General features: G+C 45.0%; 1 protein-coding gene across 4 annotated transcripts; it reads left to right on the top strand.

The window, feature by feature from the left end:
• Nucleotides 1–7,903: 7,903 nt before the first annotated feature.
• On the top strand, nt 7,904–12,808 carry LOC127300239 (peptidyl-prolyl cis-trans isomerase FKBP43). 4 transcript variants are annotated; one of them, XM_051330327.2, is made up of 12 exons: nt 7,904–8,080; nt 8,192–8,265; nt 8,712–8,947; nt 9,038–9,216; nt 9,619–9,798; nt 10,245–10,445; nt 11,071–11,398; nt 11,487–11,688; nt 11,942–12,026; nt 12,114–12,155; nt 12,249–12,297; nt 12,387–12,808. In XM_051330327.2, the coding sequence occupies exons 1-12, from the start codon at nt 8,068–8,070 to the stop codon at nt 12,466–12,468; spliced, it is 1,671 nt and encodes a 556-aa protein (XP_051186287.1). In that variant the 5' UTR covers nt 7,904–8,067; the 3' UTR covers nt 12,469–12,808. The 4 variants fall into 4 exon arrangements, with proteins under 4 accessions (XP_051186287.1, XP_051186288.1, XP_051186289.1 ...); XM_051330328.2 differs by lacking the exon at nt 9,619–9,798; XM_051330329.2 differs by lacking the exon at nt 10,245–10,445.
• Nucleotides 12,809–16,581: the final 3,773 nt, after the last annotated feature.

Below are 16,581 nucleotides of genomic sequence, written 5' to 3'. Positions count from 1 at the left end.
GAAGGTGAGCAACCTAATCGGTGCCATCAGTTGTGTGTGAGGTGTGGTGCAGACAAGCTCGCCGCCCTCGGATCTTGCCACCATGCCATGTAATCGGTATTATATGCAGACATATTGTGAAATACTTAATGGCCATGAAAGCAGTTGTCTCTCGGTGGAGTAGAAAAGGAATTATTATATGAGTATTGACATATCTTAAGGCATATAATTATAGTACAATTTTCTCTTCTCTGGGATAACTGAAATATAGCATGGTGATAGTGGTTCAATTGAGATGCTTCAGAAATAAAGAAAAATGCTTAAGTTATCAAACAGAAAGGAGAAATCTAATGCTAAAGACTGAAGTATAGTGCACTTTCTTCTTAGGACACAATAGTGTACAGCTAGCTCAAATGTGCACTATTTGCACCTGCGTCTAAGAGGGCCCTGTAAATATATCATTCTTGTTTGCAAGGTAAAAGCAGAAAAAAGACAATAGTCATAATTTTTTATTGATGCAATTGTACAATACTTTCTTCAGCGTTCTATCCGTCAAACAGATGTGTAATATGGAGCTCCTATAACTCATGTATAATTATTATATGCATGCAGATGCAGAATAATACTTAGGATTTTTTCGCCTAAATACTATAAAATGCACTATTTCTGATGTGTATTTCGGTATTTCTTAACCGCAGGAGTTAATGCTCCCTCCGTCCAACAAAAGATGTCCCAACTTTGTCTAAATTTAGATGTATCTAGACGTGATATAGTGTATAGATACATTAAAATTAACATAAAACTGAGACATCTTTTACTATACAAAGGGAGTATTTTGAATTAAATTAAAATTGTCTGACATTGTTGCACACTTCAGGAGTTGATGTTGCTATTCCTTTTGCTTGATAGAGATGTCCTTAATAATGTACTGAACGGGTTCTGCTTATTGTTATTTAATCCATTTTCAGGTGGGGTTATGTAACACGATGGTTCAGCAAAGCAAATAATAGATGAGAGTGGACTATGCAAGCAATACTATGAAGTAGCATGTTTTAAACAATCTTATGGTTTGCTGCTAGGAACATAACACGGAGACAAAGATAAAACTGAGGCTGAGTGCATTCTCTTGTGGCAACCAAATCTTCTGGTATGCTATGATTCTACCATGAATGATGTAAACTGAAATGTTCATCTACATATCATGTTCCACTCAAGGCCTAAGAATAACTATTGTGTAAAAAAAAGCTTAATTCAAGTATGAATGGAGAACTCCTATGGCTTTCTCTTCCTCTGGATGTGGTCAAAGATAATCAACAAAGCTCGCTGAACATGCTTGTCCTAGATGACTGCCTCTTGAACATTTGCACTTAGCATGTTCAATGGTCATTACAAAATGATATTCTACAAAACGACATCAACAAAACAACTGGAGTGAACATGCTAAGTTTATATAAAATCGTAAGTGAGAAACCGTCTGTTTTTTTTTTACCTTGCTCTGCAAGATGCTTTGGTTCCTCGATAGTGACATGGGTTTTGGTGCTCTTATCTACCCAAGATTGCAATTGTATCCTGCGGAAATCTGCTACCAGAAAATCAAATGTATCATCTAAGATGAATTTCTCCTCGTATGGTCCATTAATGATGAGAAATTCCGCTTATTTCACTACTCATTCTATAAAAAAATGCAGTCTTGTAACGTTACTGGAGCCTTGGCTTATGTTGCTTTCCAAACCATCAAGAATCTTCGGCTTTGCCGAGTCTAGCCTAACTCATGTTGAAGGTTGTGCATGGAGCCTTGAATTTTTATCAGTACCCAACAATATGACAACCAGAGATTTCAATTAAATCTGCACCTTATCATCAAAGCATTCCACACATTTACATCTTTGAAAATACACAACTCACTACTAATATAGTTGACCACAACCAATGCAAAATACAGTATAATTATAGTTCCCGATTCCACCATACAACTGTTTTCAACTTAAATGGATAGAGAACTCATGCTAACATTCGTTTGGCTGATGCTTTCCAGATAATGCATACAAAGGTCTAAATATAATGACCATAGTGACCCAACATTTATTACCTGATATTTATTTGGAGCCATTTTGAGTTCTTTGGACAGATAGGACTATCCCACCGTCGCGAGTACTTGCACATCGGATTGTTCGGCGACTTCCTTGCCATAGAAGGCGTCAAAGAGAACAGAACACAATAGCACTCCCTGGATTCTACATGGAAGATCTGTTGCAGGCGAACTACTTGCAGCACATCAGGAACGGAAAAAAATTAGCATCTTATATATGCAGAATGTAGGCTAGCATGGTTTTTTTCTCCTAGCATTCATGTGTAGGCCAAAATGCTGCCTGGCATGAGCCTGGGATTCAACATTTCTTGTGTGGTCACGCAGCCACTGTTTGGATTATGACCTGAGTCTGGGAAATTATAGAAGGTCTAAGAAAATATAATGCTAGGTACCATCCCACAGCCCATCTATAGATTACAGCATATGGAAATGCTTGTTGATTTAAGTTTATTGCATGTAGTAAGATGTAAAGGCTGAAATACTCTGAACATGCAATTAAGAGTACCAAATGTTATAGCATGCTATCCAGTACTTGCCAGTTTCTGAACTTAAAAGATAGTATCAATAAACACATGGTACCAACATCAATAAAAACACCACTTATTCTGCTCAAGAAGGCATGAATGATAACATAGTTGCATTCTGTTTTAACCAGGATCTTTTTGCCTTCATACCAGGTTGTAGGTTATCTTGCCCTCCATATAGCATTTGTATCGGTTGCCTCCAGTATGTGTCATTTCTACTTGACCACAATTTCCTTGGTCCATGGTCACATGGTAAAATTTAAGGCTTAGATGATTTAGTTATATTATAAAGATGGAATCAGCAGAATAATTAGTACTCATCCGAATCTAAGAGGCAGAATAACTCAATAACCATCATTTTACCACAATTGTGCCCATGACACTTTTACTTCGATAGGGAACAAGATTAACATACTGGATCTGCAGCGTCATCCTGCTTGCACATCACCCACGAACACACCTATGTCCAATCTCATGGCAATGTTTGCTGCCTAGTTACTATATGACTTGCCAGCGGCCCCAAACTCTTTCTCTTCTGGCCCATACTCAATCTCAATCTGCACTGCAAACAACAATAGGCAACAACACCATGAGCAACCAGAAAAGACATGCAAATTGAGGTGAACCAAGTGACAAACTTATACCATTTATGTTGTAACCAACCAAATACTGAACTTCTAATTTTAATTTTGCACCTAGAATGAAAAGACAAAAATAAGCACACACTTTGCAACAAATAAATGGACAATTTTACATGTCATGATAGAACAATATCTTGAAGTATTTTAGTGGTGATGTACAGGGCACTTAACAATATATGCAGTAAACAAGCGTACATTACAAAACTTTCAAATTAAGCTCGAAGAAAACATTTACACTTGCCTGTGAAAGGATAAACTTCTCTAAGAATAACCATGGAATGAACAGGCGAAAGGAACTTCAGAATATCATATATTAAATCATAAGAATAAATTGTATTTCAAGTAATTAATAAGTAGAGATGTTGGACAAGATAGATGCAAAGGCGCAGATGGTACATCATGGATATTAAGTTCAGTATAACACCCTTTTTTCTTCAGAAGGACTTGTGCTGCAACTCCACCCATCTGGTACCACCACTAAAAGTTTTCAACCTAACTGACTGTAGTTTCACCATTTTAAGCGAAGCGCACAATAATTCAAACTCTGATGATAGACATGATAGCAAGAATTTACAGTTCATGACTTCATGTCTTCCCAGCCAAATATTGTTTCAAGGAGAAAACTACTGCATGCACTGTGATGCTCAAGCAAAGAGTACATAAACATCAGTTTTAAAAGTGATCATATCCTATCATTGTCTACTTATTGCCTTCGAACTACGAGCAATTGCAACAGATAGTCCCTAGCTGAAGTGTGATTGCAAGCATCGCTCCAATTAGTATGATTGAACTGATATATCTGAAATTTATAGTTTGCGATAATCCAAGAATATAAACACTCGGTCAATGGACATGTTTTTATCATGTAATCACCAGGCATGTCAAATAGCAACTACACATATTTATACAATAATTCAAAAGCAAATAATCCAAATCCCAGAATAATGATAACAGATCCTATATTCGCAGCGATACCGAGAAGCACCAAAACTTGACCCAATCTTCTAAAACTAATGGGAGCACAATACCATGTCTTCTCCATCTGACCAAAAAAGGAAATCAGTGTAATTAAATTTATGATTACTCTTTTCAAGTGAGAACCACCAGATAATACGAAAAATGGAGTATTTTACCTTTGACAGGGACACCTGTTGTTTCTGCATCCAGTATGCACTCGAGACATGCTCAATAAGTTATCTATGTAAAAAAAGAGCATCAGGACACAGTAGCAGCACAACAACCAGGTTGGGAAGATAGTGCCTACAAGGGGATGGGGACGCAGCGTCTGCACATGGACAAATGGATCCTGCGCCTTCCCGGCGGCCGCAACTTTCGCCGAGCGTCATTGTCGTCCAGTCTTGGTCCCCCACGTCGGCCACCAGGGCCAGGCCTGGAGCTTCGATCCCCCTGCCCCTGGCTGCTCGTCGTGGCGGGCGTGGCCACGGGCGCGAGCATGGCGGTCGGACGGGAAACCCCTCAGAGGATTCAGAGGCCCTACCGGCGGCGGGATGGGCTGGGGTGTCCAGGGCGAGGTGGTTGGCAGAGGCGGCGGCCGCTTGATTGGATCGAAAGTGAGAGAAGGGGATAAGGTTTCCTCGGCGACCAAGCAAGAATGACAACTGAATGAGCAATACGTGGGTTTCGTTGGGCTTTGGCTCATGCGTGCTCGCGAGTCGGACGACCAAAACGTTTGACGTATTGGCAGAATAAGGAACACATTACTCCTTTTTAAGTAGTGTAGATAGATGTAGAAGTATCTCCAACAGAAGCAATATAATAGCGCAAAGGCATTTACAATGTCATTTTAGCCTTTGATGTGCACGCTAAAATCCGGCGCTACACCAGATGCTCTATTTTGCGGCGCGGTAAAAACATCGCTCCACTGGCCACTTCATTTATAGCAGCGTGTGCCGCCATGGCAAACACAAAATACACACTACTCGGCGGCGCATATTCCACCATAAAAATCTTCTCCTCCAATGCCAACATCCTCTCCTCGGCGGCGGCCCTCCTCTCCTCGGAGGCAGCCCTCCTCTCCTCGGCCGCCGACACCATGGCCTTCTCCAACCTCCTCTCCTCTGTGTATTCCTTGCGTGCACTCACCATAGCCTTCATAGCTTTCTTTATGTCATCATATCCAGACTTCCTCCCCTTCAATTATTTTGGTTTATTCACTCCCATTGGTCTTTTATTAGGCCTTGCCGCCGAGCTTGGCGTAGGACTTCTCTTGACACCATCACTTGATGCTTCATCATCATCATCACCCACAAGGTGTGGCTCCATCTTGGCTCTCATAGGCACCTTCATGTCTCGGGTCCTCCACTTCTCTTCCTTCTCAAGTACCTTGTAGCAATGTGACAAAGTGAATGATCTCCTTTTCAACACTTTTCCTTTCTTGTTCTTCTTCACATTACCTTAAAAAGATTTTGGGCAATGGTGAGCTACATACACGAAGAAGGGAACATATTAGCCACAAAGAAATTTCACATTAACATACGAAAAAACACAACTCACCCTATCAACCTCGGCGTAACCACTAGGATTGAGTTCATCCACGTTCTTTTGAACCGCCGCCCATTTTTGGCAATCGGCATTGATCACCCACCAACGAGAACGGAGTGACCTCTCGGAGCGCTCGATGCCACTTGTATTCTCCTCATCGAAGTACTCCTTGATACGTACCCAATAGGTCTCTTGATTTTGATCGGCGCCGACCGTTGGATCCATGCCAATGTTGCACCATGCCTTGCATAGAACTTGGTCCTCTTCCAATGTGTAATTCACCGCTCTTCCTATAGGTCCATCCATCAAACCTTCACCATCCTCGTCTAACTCATCTTCTTGTTGAGTTTGAGGTGCACCATATTGAGAATTTGAGACCAATATTCTTGTGAATGAGATGAATTCACATTCATATTGGCCATAAAAGTATCGTCATCCATGCTACATATGTACGAACACAATTACACGCCAATTGAAACTCATCTACATGGAAAAAAACTAGTTTTGGGGCAATGCCATACCTTTGCGGCATTTCGTCGAACACCTCATGCGCACGCGATATCAACAAACATTGGCGGCACGATGGCGCGGAGGCGGCGTTGCCTGGAACTGGGGAGGCGGTGGCGGCAGCGTAAGCTTTTCCCACCGCACGGCATCGGCTTTGGACAAGCCCGGCCTGCCCGTGCCCGCTTTCACAGAGGACATCTTGCCCTTTTTTAGAGCAACGCCAGCGGCCGTTGTGCTGGTCTGCCGTTTGCTAGCCTTGCGGGTGGGCGGGTGGGCGGGTGCAGCGGGGCGACGCCCGATGCGGCCGACAGTCGTGGGGCGGTGAAGACTCCATGGATAGGAACTTCGCTAGGGTTTGGGGCGGTGGCAGAGGCGGCGACGACTACGGGAATGGAGTACGGAGGGGTCAAGGGAGCAGTGCCACCGGTGTCCATGGCCGGCGATAGCGAGAGGTGGAGGTGGGCGCGCGGGGAATTTTCAGCCAGCGATTTCCCTTCGCGTGCTCGCTGTGGCTTTTTCCGCGCGCTGGAGCAAGGGCGGAATATTTGGTGCGCGCGATTGTGCAAAATGACGCGCGCTGAAAATTATTTGCAGCGCACGATTTTAGCGCGTCTGCTAAAGCGGGCAAAACGTGCCTTGGCGTGGTAAATTGGCGGGTTTTTGGACGTGGCGCTATTATAGCGCTTCTGTTGGAGATGCTCTAAATACAACAGAGCACGGCTCTCTCTGCAAACCATATGAATGACAGTTTCCAATTGTCGTCTTGGCACCACGAGGGGGAGAGGAGGTCTAGTCTTCGTCTGTGTGTTTTAGTCCTACGTTTTCTAGGTTGCCGTGGTTCCTCTGTCGGCGTCATGGTGGGGCATATTCTGATGGTGCTTCTAGGAATAAATGGTCTCTCAATCCATGCCCCTGCTAGTCGGAGGTGTTGCTGACGACGACGACGAGAGGCTTGTGGTCTTGTGGAGTCCAAGCTGTTTGAGTGGCTTCACTCTAGCGTTGCGTCAAGGCATGCTGGCAGATAGTGCGACGGTCTTGACTATTGGTTTTTTACGAAAGACGACAAGGAGTCCGCTCGCCTGAAGGGAGGGGTTACGTTGACCCCTATTGAAGAGGCTCAGAGGGCTCCTCCGACCAATGTTTCTTATCGAACTAGATCCAGCCTTATGGGGCGAGTATCTATTGCGAGTTTGCGACCTGTTATCGCCTCCTGGCTAGGGCTTTCTTCACCTCCAAAGAGTGGAGTGAACGCTAGTGCTCTTCCTCTCCAGTGACCGCGAAGGACGTGTGTGCTTAGTAGTTGCGGCGATAGCACTGTGTAGCACTACTATCGCTTGTATCTTTTGTGTGTTTCGTTGCTTGTATGTGTACCAACTCTGTATTATTATGTTTATGAGTACAAGTAATGTATGTCTACGGGCTTACATCATCAAAAAAGTCATTGATTAAAATAAAACAGGTCCAACTGAAATAAAATCGCCCCCAAACCCTAGATATATCAACCGGGCGGGCTGATATACGGTGGGCTTTATATCTTTTAAAGGTCAGGCCCATTATAGGGGATCTGTTCGGGCCAAGAAAATGTAAACCGTAAAACTGACGGATTTTTAAAGGCCGGCCCAGAGGAGATGAAAAGCCCGGAAATCCGTGGAGCGCCGAGCGGTAACCCAGCGCCTCTCCCCACTTTTTAAGCCCCAGCCAAGGACGGCGGAGCCGCCGCCCACCACCATCCCCGACCACGCCTCTCCGTCCCTGCGCCGCTCCGCAGACGGCGGTCGTCGTCGTGTCGCAGGCCGCCTCCTCCTGATTCCGGCAGCCCCTCCTCATGGCGTTCTGGGGTAAGCCAGGCCTCTCTCATACATCAATACCCATTTCTGGGCTGTACTGTTCCTGTCAAACGTACATACTTGTATACATCTGCTGATAATATGCTATGATGGTCTGCTCAGGCGTGGAGGTGAAGCCCGGGAAGCCCTACACCCACCGCTACCAGTCGTCCCATGGCCGTCTCAGGATTTCCCAGGTTGCTCCCGCTCTGCTTCTTACCTCTTTATATCAAGGTCATGTCGCTAATTCTGAAGGGGGTGCTAAAAATGATACTGTGATTTGAATAGATTTGTCCGTCATATCCATTTCTTCTTAATCCAAAACATATACTATTACAGTGCTTTCTGAAATAGTAGTGTTAGGTTTTTGAGAGCTATCTTCGTGTATGATATGATAATTCCACTAGATTACTGATTACATTGTGCAGACTTTGAACATTACTGTGATTCTTCTACAGTACACCGCTGTGCCATCTGTGCAGCTATTTTAGCGAGTAAAGAAGGGCCATACATAAAATACAAGAGCCTATCTTTGTCATTCGAGCAACTAATTACTTTTCTTTGCTTCCAAGTTCCAAGCATTAGAATCCTATCTTTGTCATTCGAGCAACTAATGGCATTGACTTTTGTGATGTTATTTTAGGCTACACTGGGCAGTTGCGATGCCGCTAAAAGGTCGGTGCTGCAGTGCGTTGTTGGTAACAAGGCACCCATCATAGTCTGTAGCCTGAATCCTCGGTTGGCTGAGATGTGCCATCTCGAGATTGAGTTGGAGGAGGTCGATGAGGTCCTGTTCTCAGTGCTTGGTCCGAGTTCCGTGCATCTCTCAGGATATTACCTCCGGCCAAGCAGCAGGAGCGGTGCAGGAGACGATGAATCGTATCCTTTTTGAAAGTTGCATTGCGCCATAATGTTTCTCTTTTGTGTAGCGTTTCAGACTTAGTGTTCATTCTTAACCCTTGTAACTAGAGAATCTTATGGAGAGGACGTTGGAGAGTCTGATACAGATCGAGACTATGATGAGAGTGAGGACAGTTACGAATCTGACTTCATTGATGATGGTGACGATGAAGTACCTGCGGACAATGATGTTTCTGAATCTATGGATGATGGTGATGTATGCTCCTCCCCTGATAGCCACAAGACAGGTTTGTTGTTGAACTAGGAAAAGTATGATGCTCTTTAAATTGAACTTCATGGTGTTAGTGGAACCTGGATTTCGATCGTAGACACCTCTGTAGTTCAGTAGAATGGAAATTTTATCACGTTGCATGACACATTGCCACCACTAAAGATGACACCGTGTAGAGCGTGATTGTTTGAACGCTTCTAGTTCTCTTTTGTAAAAGTTCAACTAACATGCCTGTTCAACCATTTGTAGCAAGTCTCTCTACAGTTAGAGTATTGATATTTTTATTTTCTTATTCTGTTTGCATTGTCTGCTTTTTGTGTTAACAAAATGCTATTTGATGCTGTGGCTGTCTAATACATGTATCACCTCACATTTCCATCCTATTGACTGCTAGTACATTCTTATGTTTATTACATAGCCTCTGAAAAACATGCTGGTAAGGTTAAACGACTGCGACGCTCAAAGAAGAAGCACCAAGTTGATAGCACCGACGACGAGATTGAAGATTCTTCATGCAAGCCAACCGCCAGGCACAATTTCCGTTCAATATTTGATAGTGGCAGTGAAGATGAAGACTTGCCAGCTAACAAAACTAATGGTAAAGTCTCTAAGAAAACTAAACCCGAAAATGTTGCGTCAAACGATTATACCTAAATTACCAAAGAAACTAAAACCTAAACTTAATGATGTTTGTGAAGTCTGGACTTTGATCTTATCACCTTTTGAGTTCATAACTAAGAACCAGAATTGAGATTTTATTACATTTCACAGCACATTGGCACCATAATCTATAGACGACACAGTGTAGTGCACGATTGTTTGAACGCTTCTAATTTTGTTTTGTAAAAGTTCAGTTGACATGCCTTATTCAACCATTTATAACAAGTCTTTCTACAGCTAGATTAATGCTCTCATCCTGTTTGCATTTCCTGCTGTCGTGTTAACACAATACCATTTGATGTTGTGGCTGTCTGATATGTGCATCGCCTTAAAACAAATTTCCATCCTATTGACCGCTAGCACATTCTAATATTTATTACGTAGCATCTGAAGAGCATGCTAGTAAGGTTAAACGACTGCAACGCTTAAAGAAGAAGCACCAAGTTGACAGCACCGAGGACGAGATTGAAGATTCTTCATGCAAGCCAACCACCAGGCACAATTTCCGTTCAATATTTGATAGTTGCAGTGAAGATGAAGACTTTTTGGCCAAAGAGGAAGACTTGCCAGCTAACAAAACTAATGGTAAAGTTTCTAAGGAAACTAAACCCAGAAATGTTGCGTCAAACGATGATACCTAAATTACCAAAGTAACTAAAACCTGAACTTAATGATGTTTGTGAAGTCTGGACTTTGATCTTAGCACCTTTTGAGTTCATAACTAAGAATCAGAATTTAGATTTTATTACGTTTTATGGCACATTGGGCGGGCCTGGTGCAGCGGTAGAGCCTCACCGCCTGTGACCGAGAGGTCCCAGGTTCGAGTCGCGGTCTCCTCACATTGCACTTCGTGAGGGTAAGGCTTGCCACTAACACCTTCCCCAGACCCCGCACAGTGCGGGAGCTCTCAGCACTGGGTACGTCCTTTATTACGTTTTATGGCACATTTGCCCCATAATACTATAGAAAACACAGTGTAGTGCATGATTGTTTGAACGCTTCTAATTTTGTTTTGTAAAAGTTCAGTTAACATGCCTTTTCAACCATTTATAACAAGTCTTTCTACAGCTAGATTAATGCTCTCATCCTGTTTGCATTTCCTGCTGTTGTGTTAACACAATACCATTTGATGCTGTGGTTGTCTAATACGTGCATCGCCTCAAATTTCCATCCTATTGACCACTTGCACATTCTAATATTTATTACATAGCATCTGAAGAGCATGCTGATAAGGTTAAAAGAGGGCGGCGCTTAAACAAGAAGCACCAAGTTGACAGCATCGACGAGAAGATTGAAGATTCTTCATGCAAGCCAGCTTTCAGGCGCAAACCTTGTTCAATATTTGATAGTGGCAGCGAAGATGAAGATTTTTTGGCCAAAGAGAAAGTTTTGCCTTCTCTGTCTGAGAAAACTAATGGTAAAGTTTCCAAGGAAAACAAACCTGAAAATGTTGCGTCAAAGGAGGAGACCAAAAAGAAGAGCAGAAATGACAGGAAAAGAAAAAGTGATACCATCGATCAGGATCCTGCATCCCCAATGTATATCTCTGCTTCATATTTTAGTTGTATATCTATTTCTGTTGTGTTGGTAAATACTGATCTGTACCTTGTTGCATGAACTGAGCAGGGACGAAACAGAGGTCAATGGGTCATCAGTTCCAAAACAAGAAGCTGAATTGAAAAAGAAGTCCAAGAAAAAGAAGAGAACTGCATCAGAGGCAGATGATGGAAAGCATTCCAACAACATTAGAACACTTGAAAATGGGCTGGTCATAGAAGATCTGTCAGCAGGGAACCAAGATGCAAAAGTGGCTTCAAATGGCAGCAAGGTATCCCCAAGATTCCTTTTCTGATCTTTCCAGTTTCCACCCAGCATGCTTGTAGTTCATGAATGGAATTTGTATGTTTCATATCTATGTGCTTGGCCAAGCTCTTCTCGCAATTAGCTATAGGATTAGAAAAAGAGAAACAGTAACCGATGCTGACTGGGTAGTATGCTTTCAGTACTTTCTAATTTATTATATGCCTACTAAGGCACATTGCCCTAAAGAATATATGTAAATAACCCACTTTACTCTGCAGGTTTATATCAATTATGTTGGCAAGCTGCAGAATGGGAAAACCGTTCATCCTAATGCTAAGGAAAAGCCCTACAAGTTTAAGCTCGGTAAATATTGACAAACAACTTCAGTGCTTTGTACCATATTATGGTTGAAGTTAAAATTGCTTAAAACGCATATTCTGCTGACTACAGGTTCTGAGAAAGTGATCCCTGGATGGAATCTTGGTATTGATGGTAATCAATCATCTCGGAGCTCATTGTTTTTTTAATACGTTTGAGTGAGATATTTTTCTGAGCATGATTAACATTTTTTGATATTCACTGCAGGTATGCACGTCGGCGACAAAAGGAGGCTAACTGTCCCTCCAGCCCTGTGGTAAGCATTTCCACACTTTTCATCTTCCGCTGGTATATATAGTCTATGAAATACGAATGACGGTTTTGTGCTGCTTGTGCATTCTTCAGTGAGAACGGCGGTAAATTATTTGAACAAGTTCCCAAGAACAAAACAATCTTCTACGAAGTCGAGCTGGTGAAAGTCAAGTGAAAAGCGAGCTTTTTGTTCCTGTTTTGTGCGGAAGGCAGGCTGGATCATGTGGATTTTTTGTCAGAGCTAGGGATGGTGGTTGCATAGTATGTTGTTCACAGGCTATGTGTTTTTGGTCGACGGAATCATTCTGCAGCGCATGATGCATAAGTGGAGAGTTTGTTAAGGTTGTCGTGAAGCATTCGAGGTAGCAAATACTAGATCAGTTTGCGTGATGCTGCTACTGCAATCTCCAAATGTGAGGATCTTGTTCCTGTCAATGTGACATTTCTGTGTTGACTGGGTATGATTCTATTGGCTAATGTTGTTAATGCAACATAATGAAATGGCAACCATAGTAGTTTCATCAGTAGTTAACAATGTAGTCGCAGAGGTATGGGTGCAGCGGAATTGCGGCTGGAGGCTCACAAGTGCTGGACCATGAATACCTTCTTTTGTTACTAGCGACTAACTAAAGCCGAGTTTGTAGGAGTATAAATGTATAATCATTAGCGTTTGCTGTGTGCTTTCAACCAGTACCCTTGTGTTCGCAAACATATGGCGGTAGAATTTACTAGGAGTAGCTGTCTTCTTGTGGGCAGCTACCTGTCAGGATCAGGTAGTTAGCTTGAGCAATCGTCACACAACTGATTAAGCAAGCATGGACTGCCGTCAGAATCAGAACCTATTTGGCAGAATATGAGTCATGAGCGTGCGTACCTGTCAGAATCAGAATCGGGCGCTGTTTCGGTTGTAGCCGCATGAGTAGAATTCAGAACAGAGACGTATTTGCAAGCTAGAGAAATTCAATGCCGTCTCTACTTGCTCCTTCAGATGCATCTACTACATGCAAGGACCGTTGGCCGTTGGTGCAATGGTAGGTGTAGCGCGCGCGCCGACTTGAATCCAAAACACATTGATCAGATAGGTATTCAGATTTCAGATCCGATCGCGCCAGCTCCAGTGAGTCGAATTACAGAGAGGGGACGTAGATGGCAAAGGCAGGCTTTGAAGGGCAAGGCTAGGCTGTCCAATTCATTCGATTTCATTCGTGTTGCGATGGCGCCATGATTCAGTACGCTGGATCCATTCATTCTCGTCCCACTCCCACTTGGTGCCGTCCATTCAGTAATTGTAGTACCATGCACCATTCTTGTTGGTTAATTAGGACATAGTACACTTATTTGTAACGTGTGATTTCGTGCAAGCTTTTGAATTATTAAGCTGGATTAGTCGAATGGGGGCCACTGCCGCGTGTTTGCTATGTTTGGGACGTTCATATTCAGCCGAGTTCCCCAACACCTTGTATGAAAATACTTAAATTCGATATTACTTAATTTTTTTATTTAAATTTTGTTATAAATTTCAATATTGAATAAAAAAGGGCAAAAATTTAACTAAAACCTAGCTTACTGGATGTCGGTTGGGGCGCATTATGGTCCAACCTCGCCGTCATTCTTCCCCTTGGCTTGCTGCTCCTGCACTCACCTCGTCGTCCGGTTTGCAGACGGGCACACCCTATCTTTGTGCATCTGGCGATGTTGCATCGCAGTGTTGGCGGAGCCTCCCCGCGATGCTAGCCCTTCAGCTGCGCTCGCTTTAGGCGGTACTCCTCGTTCTAGGCGACCCATTGCTTCGTGGGCGGCGACCTCGACTTGGGTCTAAGCGCTAAGCTCGAGGATCCTCCACCACTCGGCCACCATTAGGAGGCAACCAACGTCCCCCGTTGGTGCCGCAGTGTTTGGTACAACGTGAAGATAGCCGCTTGCTCTGGGTACATCGGCTCCGGCCCATCGCCTTCCCGCCTCATGCTCCATGTCCGCCATGAACGTCGTCTCCATCTAGTCTAACTCGGCAAACAAGTTGAAGTCATAAGAGCGGTATGCATTAACGACCGCACCGCATTGTGAAGGTGCAACGCCCACAAGCCTCTCGCTTAGCTCCGCCTCGAGAACCGTGGTTTCCACTGGAAAAATCATTTATGGCACGTGGCTAGACGCGATTTTTTAGGTTTTTTTTTGGGTGTATCTAGGGCTCAGTTAACTGAGAGTTAAGTTAGCTCTAAGTAGACCTTCTTGTCCACCTTCATCCTCCCCCGCAACCACCGCCGGTTGGCGCGCTGCCGCGCACCTCGCCGCCCTGCCCTGCCCCCAAGCTCCCCCGCTCCGCCGGTCCACCGCCACCCCGGCCATCCCTCTAAGTCCCGCCCTCTTCTTCTCTAGCGTCGGCACCCCGCACCCGCACCGCAAACCCTAAGGTCCATCCTCGCCATCACCGGCTCTGGCTCCGCGGGTGTCCCCCCCCTACTCATGCTCGGTGTGTGGAAGGTAGACGACGACCGCATGAATCTTGGTGCGATTTCAATGGCTGCATATTTTACTAAGCTCTAAGGTAAATCTCAGTTTAGTAAGAATTAGCAAAACCGTTTTCTGTGTCTGGCGGATGATGCGGGGTGGCCTTCGGACACCTCCACCTCAAGACCGTCAAGTGCAGCCCCGCCTATCGTCGACGCTACACCATGGCCAAGGAGTCCCCCAAGTGGACCAACAACACAAACCCCCGCCATATATGTCAAGGTGAACTCTTTCCTCTCTATGGTTGACCTCAACACCAACTTGAATGGTATGCTACCTCATGCCTATCATCATGGTGTCCATAGGTGCCAACATCGACAAGGACCAAGAGAGAAGGTACTCCCACGGTGCAAGGAAGAGAGAAGAAGAAGAGAAGAAGAAGAAGAAGAAGAAGAAGAAGAAGAAGAAGAAGAAGGAAAGAGGAGAAGAAGGCTGGCCGGCCCAGAACCCGGTTGGACCGGCCCCACAACCGGACCGTCCGGTTGGCGCCGGGTGGCCGGGACCCAGGACCGGACCACCCGGTCACAGGCCCGGTCTGACCGGACCCAAACCGGATTTGACGGAAATGACTCACCAAACTGCCTAAGTTATCCACTTGCGTACCTTTTCGGCCCAAGTTGCCTTGTACCTCTATATAAGCACCTAGGTCATCCCCTTTACCCCTTAGACAAGATTTAGGCTTAGACATGAAGTTGAGCTTTGTCTCCCTAGGGTTTCATCCCCTTTGTATCAAGGCTACCCTTGTTGGATGTATGGATTTGTGAGTGTGAGATTCTAGTGCTACCCACTCTCTCTCCCACTCCTAGATTCATCTCCCTCACCAATCTCTCCGCTCGGAATTCTACCGCGTGTCTCTTCCGGGTTGATTCTATTGGCGTGGTCCATCGAGCCACGGGGTAAGTATCGATTGTATTGGGTTGGTGTGCGTGCGTGAGTTCATCGTGTTTTTCGTGTTCATCGTGTTCTTCGTGTTCTTCGCGCTCTCCCTCTCTTCCTCCTTTGGATTTCGGGTCAACCGCAAGATCGGGCCACAAACGGGGTCTTAGACCACATCATATGGTATCAGAGCCTTTGGTTTCCGCGGATTTGACCCCCCACCCACCCAATTTCATCTCTGAAAATTTTTCCCCAAAAATAGCCCTAAATTGCCTTTTGACCGATCTGTGATTTGGTTGCGTTTTGAGTGGTTTTGGTCCATGGATTTGGTGTTGGAGTGCTTGATCTACTATCTCCCCAACTTTTAGCCCCCAATTCCATCGTTTCCCTTCGTTTTGGTCGATTTGGCTTGGTTTCGCTCAAGAACAGGAGAGAGAAACTGCGCCCCGAGAAATCCGGTCAACCGGGCTGCAGACCGGACCACCCGGCGCCAGGGCCGGTCCAACCGGGCGCCAGACCGGGCGCCAACCGGGCGCCAACCGGGCCAGAACCTGGTCAACCGGGCTGTAGACCGGCCAGGCCGGCCCAGGGCCCGGTCAACCGGGCGCCAACCGGGCGCCACCACTACCACCACCTCCGCCAACCACCGCCGCCCTCTTCGCCGCCGGCAAGCACCGCCACCCTCCCCAAACCACCGGGAAACATCACCGCGGCCCCATAACCTCCGCCGCAACCGCAAGAGCATCGACACCACCCACCACCGGCTTACCACCGCCACCACCGCAAGCTACTTTGACCGTTTTCTTCCACTAACTTGTGTTTGCTTGTTCCGGTTTGAGTGCCTTGCTTGTGAAACTAACCCGCAGCTCTGAAGCAAGCGACGACATCCAAGGCACCCCGGACT

Source organism: Lolium perenne, chromosome 5 (assembly GCF_019359855.2).
Source record: "Lolium perenne isolate Kyuss_39 chromosome 5, Kyuss_2.0, whole genome shotgun sequence".
NCBI lineage: Eukaryota > Viridiplantae > Streptophyta > Magnoliopsida > Poales > Poaceae > Lolium > Lolium perenne.
The sequence above is the reverse complement of the archived record's forward strand: the minus strand, read 5'-3'. Positions and strand labels throughout refer to the sequence as shown.